This window comes from Gymnodraco acuticeps, unplaced genomic scaffold (assembly GCF_902827175.1).
Source record: "Gymnodraco acuticeps unplaced genomic scaffold, fGymAcu1.1, whole genome shotgun sequence".
In the NCBI taxonomy this organism is placed as follows: domain Eukaryota; kingdom Metazoa; phylum Chordata; class Actinopteri; order Perciformes; family Bathydraconidae; genus Gymnodraco; species Gymnodraco acuticeps.
Genome location: NW_022991618.1, coordinates 19,268 through 29,847, shown reverse-complemented (window position 1 = coordinate 29,847; position 10,580 = coordinate 19,268). Strand labels below are relative to the sequence as shown.

The 10,580-nt window shown below is 46.1% G+C and overlaps 1 protein-coding gene across 1 annotated transcript; it reads right to left on the bottom strand.

Moving 5' to 3' along the window:
- LOC117534038 (H(+)/Cl(-) exchange transporter 4-like) lies at nt 1-9,319 on the bottom strand (the record flags this gene model as incomplete). Its single annotated transcript, XM_034198062.1, is given in 13 exon segments — nt 1-780; nt 1,350-1,566; nt 1,873-2,029; nt 2,031-2,272; nt 2,729-2,915; nt 4,132-4,677; nt 4,876-4,956; nt 5,128-5,334; nt 5,896-6,018; nt 6,352-6,539; nt 7,433-7,532; nt 7,873-8,027; nt 8,679-9,319. Coding segments are annotated over 13 exon segments (2,310 nt in total). The 5' UTR covers nt 8,695-9,319.
- Nucleotides 9,320-10,580: the final 1,261 nt, after the last annotated feature.

Below are 10,580 nucleotides of genomic sequence, written 5' to 3'. Positions count from 1 at the left end.
ACTAGACGGAAAAGGAATCTGGATGCAAGCAATCAGACCTTCCTCTCCCATTACTGACTATTATTGTGGTTATAAGGAAACGTAAGGAAACCTTTTGACAGTTAAATAACTTCTGGTACAGCTTCAGTCAAACGAGCAGCGTTAATATAAATGTGGCACAGAAATAATAATCACAAAGTGCAGCAGCCCCCCCACTTCTAAATAAACTCAGTGGTAGTTAATGAGATAATATCAGGGTTTAGTTTGTTATTTCTCACACGTGGTCCCATTTCTATATATTTTAAAGAGTACCATTTTATGGCAAAACACACGGGAGGATTCCTACAAAATGTCCCCCGTTTTTCCTTGACTTTATTCGATGCTTCTGGAGATATCAGTCCTCCTCTGGTACATCGTACACTATCCTTCAAGGTGTGTTTCTAAGGTTTAATCATTTTAGTTTGGGTTATTTCGTACCAGAACACGTCAGAAAACAACACATTAATAGCTTTTCTTGGAGCTTGGCACTCTGGATGTCTCAGCGCTGTTGGCAACACGATGAAGCGAGCTCTGGGTCCTCGGGGTGTAACGTTGAAGCTGTGAGAGGTGTTTCTGGGACTTGCCTGTCAGGAGGGACTCTTCACAGGATGGAGAGACAGTAGCGTTGCACGGCTTCACCGATGGACACCGACAGGGGAGGAGGGCAGCTGCTAATTGAACATGATGGACTCTGGGTCCTGGTTCATCATCTGGGCCATGTGGCGCAGGACGTCCTTCTTGGTGATGATGCCCAGGAGACGCCTGAACACAAAGGGAACAAGGTCAGAGGAAGAAAATACCTTTCTGATTATGATTCCCTTGCAGCAGTGTTGTTGTTGTTGTTGTTGTTGACTCAGCTGTTGGGAGGATATTAAGGTTTTTTTCTCCTACATGAACATCAAACATACAACAAACTCCAGGGGCAGACATATACAGCAACAAGACAGTAAATACAGTAAATACAGACGAAGGAAAGAAATACATTTTGATACTTCAGATTAAATATTTTTTAAATATCAAATTAGTTTCGATTGGCTTCTTATTCCTAATGTTTTTAATAGTGCCAATGTATTGTTTACATTCTTGATAGAAATGTACAAAGTTGAATAAGAATGGCGGACTCCTCTAGATACTTTGCACCGTGCTTTTTAAACTGTATTAGTTATTTTCTCACATTCCCCTTTACAGCCATTAGTGCTTTAGAGGAACAGTTCCTTTAACAAGGGGTCGTGCACCGTGCTCTGATGGGGTCGTGTTCTGCTTTATGAACGTCGTGGACAACAGAGAAACCAATTCTTAATTAGGTTGGAATTGAAAGAAAAAGGTCTAACCCGCTCCGGGTGACGAGACACTGGCGGAGGCCCAGCTTGCGGAAGATGTCCACCACGGTCTCCATGGGCGTGTGGTCGGTGACGGTGAAGGGGCTGAGGTTCAGGACGCGCCGCAGCTTCAGAGGCTGAGGGTTGCTGAGCGGCAGCTGGGGAGCGTCTTCGGTGAAGTAAACCACGGAGCTGCTCACCACGCCGTCCTGCTTCTGACGGGCGTTTTCTACAGAGGAACAAAGAGGAACATCGTGATGAACACGAGTCTGACCCCGTTTCCTGATGCCGTCCAGAGACTATCTTACCAGTGATAAGAGTATGAAGACCTACAGGAGGGCAGACACTACAGGACTGCACTAGAAAACATGTTGAAAGCCCAGTAATGCTTCGTCAGTTTGAGCCTGAGGATCTCCTAGATTCACCCATCGTTAGCATCATATAATGCCTCATCTGCATATTAAAACACTTCATTTCAGATATCACACTGGGGGGGGGTTTCTGGGTATTATTCTGTCCCCTTTAAACGACTTACTGATGGCGAGGGTGAGGTCTCGGCGCTGCACGAAGCCGATGAGCCTCTCTGATTCGCGGGACACCACCACAGGGAAGCCGTTGTAGTCGGTGTCTTTGATGAGCGTCTCCACGTCCTCCACGGTGGTGCTGTCCTGCGTGAGCACGGCCAGGGGGGGGGTCGTTCCTGCGCGGCCGCATCACGTCCGTGGCCAGCGTGCGGTGGGTGAACTCGTCCCTCACGTCCAGGTACGGGTATCCGTTCAGCTGGATGTGAGACTCGTAGATGCCCTCCTTCCCGAAGGCGTCCGCCACCCATTTGCTGGTGACGGCGGCGGCCATGAGGGGCACGATGTACTCCAGACCCCCGGTGAGCTCGAACATGATGACCACCAGGGAGACCGTCATCCTGGTGACCCCCCCTGGAGGGACGCAACCACTTTATTACAGCTTCATTTATTCAGACAGTCGGCAGTGCACAAACAATCGTTTTTTAATGCTTGGGTGGCACTGCTGGTAGCCTGGGCTCATTCGCACCCTTTACTGTCAGTTCATTGATTCGTATTATACTATTGTGTATGTCCTTTCCCACTACCACTATGTATGTCATTAAGTATGGTATTCCTGACATGCTATGTTTTGTCTCTATTATTTCTTGTTGGCTGTTCTGTTTGTCTTCCATGTTTCCCCCACAGGAGTCTGAACTATTGCTTACACTTGTACGCTTCTTCTCAATACTATTAGGCAAGGCAAGCACCTTTCAACACAAGGCAATTCAAGGTGCTTTACAAAAATGAAAGACATTCATTCCTCTCTTTCATTCGTCAGCGATGAACAGGTGATCTCCACACGGACAGAGAGGGAGTGCGTGTTCTCACCCAGGCAGGCGGCGGCCCCCACCATGGCGTAGAGCCCCGGGGTCACGCAGTCCGCTCCAGGCCGGCACCAGTTCTTGAAGATGATCCAGTCGTGGTGGTGGTACGCCATCTGCTCCACGGCGATCCCCACGATCCGTCCTGCTATCGCGCCGACCGCCATGCTGGGAATGAACAAACCCGAGGGGATCTGGAGGGGACGAAGAACCGCAGAGAGGCCGTCAGAATCCAAGCAAGGGCTACAAAATGTTTTTGTTTATATCAGGGGGTAAAGTCAAATAGTATAATGAAATCTATTTCCTCTTTTATAATCAATCTGAAGCTTCTGTTTTGAGGAATGAGCTGCTAACGAAATAAAGGAAACCCTCTGGAGAGCTGAGGTTGTTTTGTTTCTTAAAGCGTTTTCAAGTATGAAGCTTAATTGACCTACATTGGATTGATTTTGCTAACTTATAACTTCACTGATAAGGCAATACACCTCAAACCTTTAGACACCCCCTACAGTAGTTTATATCGTCATATTTCTAGTCATTTTCTGTCACTAGGGGGTCAGCAGACATCCCATCACTAAGTCCTTCATCAGGTTCAAATATGGAGTTAAAAAACAAAACATGTGATAAATATGTGGTTTAAAACTGGAAACAAATAACATTCATGTCAAGTTTATGGCACAGAGGGGATGGACACCATGACAGAATGAGACGCACCTTCACCTTCATTACAATGACCCATTCCTCTGAAACTAAACAACTCGACGTGTGCGTGTTTACTGGGCATCTTCAAGTCTTCATTAAAAACTCACCTGTTCTCCGTGACCTTTGACCCCTAACCCATCCCAGCCCCCTGCTACTTATTTCATTTCTACTTTATTATTTGCCCCTCTTGTTCACCATGTAAAGCAGCCTTGGGTCCCTTGAAAGGCGCTATACAAATGTAATCTATTATTATTACACATATGAATAAGTCAGAACTATTGCACTATTTCTATTCTATTTTATTTGTATTTACTTGCACTATTTTATCAGTTTTATTGTGTTGCACTGTGGGAGGAGCCTGGGACCTCAGATGTTCATGATATATCTATATCAAGGATGTCGTAAAACGTGCCATGAAGGCCCTGGACATTGCGACGGACAACTGGGAGAGGCTGGCGGAGGAGCGGACGAAGTGGCGCCAGCAGCTGCGCGAAGGTGGTGACAGACTTGACAAAGACTGGATTCGTGGACTTGCTCAAAAACGTGGACATACTGTATCTCTCTGATTGCACAGTACAATCTCTCCCAATAATAAGCTACTGTGAACACATGACAATAAAAGCCTTGAATCTTGAAATACACATTTAAAAAGGGTAGAAAGTAATATCTCCTCGTCAAACCCGATGTGTTGCTCATCTTCCTCGCACTGACCTTCATGCCGAAGGTGAAGATGGTGATGACGATCTTGAAGACGAGTGCGAGGGCGAGCTGCCACAGCGCCGTGTAGACCCCGGGGCCCGCCGGCCGGTCGGGGATGTCGTCCACAGGCCGGCTCATGTTGGGGCTGTTGATGTAGTCGCAGAGCTGCGAGGACTCCAGCGCACGGCAGTCGTTGAACAGCTCTGAGATCAGTTCGCTGGTGCTGCGCCGGGTGTACGGGTTGGGGAACGCCAGCAGAGCCGTGATCCCCGTCACAGCGATCACCTCCAGCACCGGGTACTTCCCCAGCTGCGTGGTCTTCCTGCGGCGGCACCAGGCGATGTTGGCGCGGATGAACAGCGTCCCCCAGAGACCCCCGAACACCCCCAGCAGGATGAAGGGCACCAGCTCGGCCATGTACCACGGCGTGTGGTACTCCACGTAGAAGAGCACCAGGCGGCTGTTGCCAAACGGGTTGATGGAGCGCAGCGTGAAGGCGGCCACCAGGGCGGCGAAGAACGAGCGCCACAGCGTCTTCAGAGGGAAGTAGTAACTGACCTGCAGGAGACAGGGGTCATCAGAGGAATGTATTATGGTCTCAGATGTATACAAATATTTAAAAAACATAATGGGTTTTGCTCAAAATACCAAACAGACCATGCATTTTAGACATCTGAGTGTTAGCGATGCTTGCTAATGTAAACACGGCTTGGCACAGGAGGCGCGTTCGGTGTGAAGCAGGGGAACTTAACGAACCTCTTCCAGGCTGAACAGAACTCCTCCGATGGGCGCTCCGAAGGCCACCGACACTCCGGCTGCTGCTGCTGCTGACAACACCTGAAGGCAGAGGTCAGTCAGGGTCAGGACATTAGTGTCAAAATGCATAAATCACTTGGTTATTTGCAGACAAGTAAATCTCTAATGTTTGCATTTATAAACTCTGAATGCATCCGTCGACCCGAGTCATTCTGCGGGTGTTTTCTTTCAGTTTGACTCTGATCAGCGTACCTCTCGGCGCTTGCCCTCGTTCTTGCTGTACTTGGAGAAGAGGCTGCAGAAGAGGTTTCCGCAGCAGCAGGCCACGTGGACCAGAGGGCCCTCCTTCCCCAGGCTGAGGCCCGACGACACCGCCAGAACCAGGGTCACCGTCTTGATCAGCAGGGTCCATTTCCCCAGGTAGCCCCGGATGATGAAGCCGCTGAGGATCGTCTTGATCTGCCACGAAATGTGATAGCTGTGATTTTCTATTTGGGGTAACATTATATTAAAAGTACAGTTTTGCAAATCATATCTTTTAGGGGACCCGGAAATGGCAAATTAATACCGAACTAAATTGGAAAAATTAGTTCACACACACACACACACACACACACACACACACACACACACACACACACACACACACACACACACACACACACACACACACACACACACACACACACACCACACACACACACACACACACACACACACACACACACACACACACACACACACACACCACACACACACACACACACACACACACACACACACACACACACACACACACACACACACACACACACACACACACACAGTTTTGTGGCTTCAATGGTTTTTAAATGTGTACATCTTTCCCCTTACAGCTATGGCTGTCTGTATTTTGGAAACACATTTTCTAACAGACTCATTACAGGAGCTGAGTTTCATCTTACAACATAAATTAAATCCACGCCAAAATGAATGCCATATATACGATAAAGGAAAATGTGCAGCATTGGAGTTTCTCACCTCGGGGATTCCGGAGCCGCAGGCGTACGGAGCGAACACTCGAACCAGAGACACGGCCAGGAAGGAAAACAGCAGAGCCCACAGGACGTACAGGAAGTAGTTCAACAGGTACGCTCCCCCTCCCTGAAACAAGTCAAATGTAGCAGGGACTGAAATCTAGTGTCCAGTCTTTCTGTCCCGAAAACCGAAGACTCTTTTTACGCTGCTATGGACAGTCTTTCACTAATGTACATTTCTCACAGATTTGGAAGTGACTGTTATTTTGTATATTGATTGTTGTGCTTTTATTTATGTGTGTTGATATATCTAGATATTCTGGATTGTGGGAAACGGTATTTCGATCTCTCCGTCTGTACACACAAACTGAAAGATGGACATTAAAGTTGACGTTGAATGATTATTGGGATGAGTCCTGAAACCAGGGAATTTTCTGAGGAAGTTTTATTGTGTTCTGACCTCAGAGTGACCGGTCATCAGCTCGGCCCACTTCTGCCACTGCGGACACTTGTCCCGGTCGTCGAAGGTGGTCTCGTTGGACGTCCAGCAGCACTGCTCGTGGCTGTAATAGAAGGCCGTCAGACACACGCCTTCCTTCAGGTCCGTCATCCAGTCCACCGCCAGGTCGATCACTCCCGCCAGCGTGCCTGTGGAGAACAGGTGTAGGAGCTGTTGGGGAAATATTCTCCTGGACCCATAACTCTGACCCAGTGCATCAGTCTGTACTGCCTCACTGAGCTCAGGCCTGTGACCTTGAGCTGCTCTCAGTGTTCTGTCTCCCTGTTCCTGCCTGTTGGCCTCAGCTGATAGAGGTGTGGTGGTTTTATCTTGTTATGCACAATGTAGATTCTTCTCTCAGAACCAGCTAACTACATGGGTCTGGGGTAGAGATCTTCAGAAACACAGAACATGTCATGTGAGTTCTCCAGGGCGTTAACTCCATAATAAACCATCAGTGTTTCCATCAAAGCTCCTGCTCTCCCCGTGTCTCTCTGAGTCTCCATTGATCCAGAAGTTTCCATCACAGGAGCCATTTTATTGATGTTGTTGGCATGTCTGTTTATTTTATTTATAGTGCAATATTATTTTGAACACTTGGTGGCGGGGGTTAGCTGCAAAAGGGGTCATAGGTCCAGCCGGAAGATGCTCAGATACTACAACCATTCACTGAATCACTAAACCTTGGTAACCTCTAAACATCATACTAAACTGCACCAAAGCCCGGAGAGCATCTGTTATGCGTCTGGATCACTCATCCTCCTGTGAAGGAATAGCAAAACCAATATAGGATATTAGAACCACAAAGTACCATTACCACAGGTTTTAGTCAGAACACCTCAAGACATCACAACGTTTTCTAACGAGGGTTGATGGTCCAATCAGTACTTAGGTATGGTACTCAAGTGAATGTACCTAGTAGCTATGTTCCACGTTTCTTTATCGCTGCCCTGATATGTCTGGTCTTGGTGGAAAGTGAATGAAATGCCACGTGGAGCAGCAGCATTGTAAACACTGCAGATTACTCAGGGTGAGATCTGACCTGAGAGCAGTCCGATGAGCAGCATCACCACCCATCCTGACCAGGCGTCCAGCAGACTCTTTATCAGCTCCCAGAAGGACTCTTTACTCTTACTGGTGATCTGGTACACACACACAACAGTGAGAAACTGAGGTTATTCATTCACAAAGTCTGCATTGACTAGCTGATCATTTCAGTCTTACCCTCCTGCGGATTTATTATTGTCCTCGTGTCACCTTGCGTGTGTCTGAACACTATAAGACTTCATAAGGAGGAACCCTTAGTAATGTTCTGATAGATGGACAGACAGACAGATATTATGGAAATACAAATCACCAGGTCTACAGCAACACCACAGTAACCTTTCCAGCAGGTTCAGGGAGTAGAACATAAAAAGGGAACCAGTACTAAATGAGAAACATTAATAAAGCAAGTCAACAGTATTTCTTTTGATGCCAAACCTTGCGGTGGCGGTCCGTGTCTCTGGACTTCTCCCTCAGCCAGTCGATGGTGTGGAAATCTTCGTAGGTCCCCACATCAGGAAAAGGCTCGTCCAGGAAATCCATGAGGTTTCCAGCTCCGTTCATCTCCTCTGTGGGCGTGGTGCCGCTGACACCTGGCACAGGGGCAACAGCCTTCACTGGGAGGGGCAATGCATGGGACACTTCCCTCCGATAAGACACCTTTATCTCAGCTTTACTGAATAGGTATCACTGACATGGTTTAAGAAATAGTTCAAATCACAGTTTCTACCCAGGTCTCTAAGATGTGGGTTTCTTTTGTGCCTGGCCAACCCAGATTCTCTGTTTTAAAGAAATATAAACACAGAGATCGTGCACATACTGGGACTAGACAATTGTATGTGTTTTTGAAATAGGTAAATCTGAGTTTTTGCAGATTAGCTCTCAGGCCATCAGCTGACCAAATAAGTAAATAAAGTAAAAGATATCTATCTGAATTTCAGAGTCAGAAAGCCTCGATTCTTCCCAGAGGGGAGATGCATTGTTTCAGCAACAGTGAAGATAGACTCAAAATAAGAGCATGCACATCATATTTAAATTAGGTGCAACATCTTTGCGCACATCTCCAGTTTGATGCGGACTATTGCAACGTTGGCTTTATAACAGTGATTTATCAGCTGACGTCATCTTCTCCCTGATAATAAGCATGTTTGAATCATATATACAGTCTATGGTTTGAATACACACACAGAATCCTGCAGATGAGGAATAACGTTAGCCTGCAAAGCTAGCTGCAGACAGCTCACCTTCACCAGCCTCCATGCTGCAGCCCGTCCTGAACGCTGCGTGGAGGAAAGGCCGACTTCCAGGTAATAACCTAGTTCAAGTGGGACTCAGAATGCATTTTAGCGTGCACTTGGAGAGAGAAGTGGCGTTAGATGTCAAGAAATACAGACAGCGTCGGAGAGGGCTTCCCACAATGCACCTGTTCAGACCCGTCAAAGATCGTATATTGAAAGATGGATTTTGGAAAAACAGCTGAGCTTGTTTCATCAACAAAACATGCCAACATGTACCAGCTGGAACTGTGGCTGCATAAGATAAGTGTTATGGATACATTAGATTTACAGAAGTACACTTTACGATATGTTAGAGTTATTTACATAAAATATTAAATGTGTCCTAAAACGTTGCACATAATTTTAATACGATGTTGTTTTGTGTAACTGATTAGCATATTTTGCACTTGTATTGCAACCAGAGGTCAAGAACACAGTTTACTGCAGGTCACAATAAATAGTGTGTTTTAATAAAGAGACCAGGCAGTAAAGCTGTGAGCTCTGTCACTGTGCACAGCCTTAAACTAAACCCAGAATGCATTGCTCACACAAAGACACTTATCTATCTCCAACATATCCAGAACTCTGCTGCCCGCCTCCTCACCCACACCCGCTCCCGAGACCACATCACTCCCGTCCTCCAGAACCTCCACTGGCTCCCCGTCCGTCAAAGAATCAACTTCAAAGTCCTCCTGATTCCTCACAAAGTCCCTCAACAATCAGCCCCCCCACCCCCCCCCACCCTCACAGACCTGCTGCACCACCACGCCTTCCCGCTGCCTCCGCTCATCAGAAGCCAACCTCCTATCCATCCCCCTCCTATCCATCCCCACCCGCACCAAGCACCGGACCTGGGGGGACAGAGCCTTCTCCCTCGCTGCCCCCTCCCTCTGGAACTCACTCCCCCAACCCATCAGGGACTGCACTGACCTCACCTCCTTCAAAACACTCACACAAACTCACCTCTTCAATCTGGCTTTTAATGTGTGATTGTTTTTGTATTATTTGACTTTAACTTTATTTGTTGTTCCTTTCTTTTCTCTTCACTCTATCTGTAAAGCGTCTCTGAGCACCTGTAAAAGCGCTAACAAATTAAATCTATTATTATCTAAAAGTACTAAAAACATGAATTCATATATTGATATAACAGTTCTGGTCTTTTTGAGGAAATTCTAATTCCCTTAAGAGAAACTGATTAATGAGTCATGGACAAAGTTTGTCTTTTTTTATATTTAATAAAGTAAAAAAGAATAAAAACATAGAATAGAGATGGATCTGAAAAGCAGGAGCAGAGCAGCTTGATCCTCAGGAGAAAGAGGTTCTGCTCACAGTCACATTACAGAGTAGAGTATCCACCTGGTCCCATCATCTCCTTCAGTCATTATCTAAACATCCCATCATTAACCCATTAAACCAGTTCTTTAACCATTTGCAAATCCACCTTTTGCCCTTCCTGAAATGTAAATCCTCAACATGTCTCTGTTAAACACATAGGACTACAAATACTATTGAACGAGTAAAAGGCAATCCGAGTATAAAACATCATCTATATGCAGTGAAGGAAATCATGATTTGATCCCTTGCATTTGTTCTAACTTTGCCCACAAGGTATGAACAGTCTGTCATTTTAATGGTAGGTTTATTTCAACAGTGAGTAAGAATATCAAAAAGCTAATCCAGAAATAGATATTATATAAAAGATAAAAATTGATTTGCATTTAACGGTGGGATATAAGTCTTTGATCCCCTTGCAGATTATCATTTGACACGACACACACAAATAATTTAAACGTGTTCAATTAGGAGGATAATAAATATGCGTACCATAAAAGAATAATCTATAATACCTCCAGAACAAAAAGTCATGGC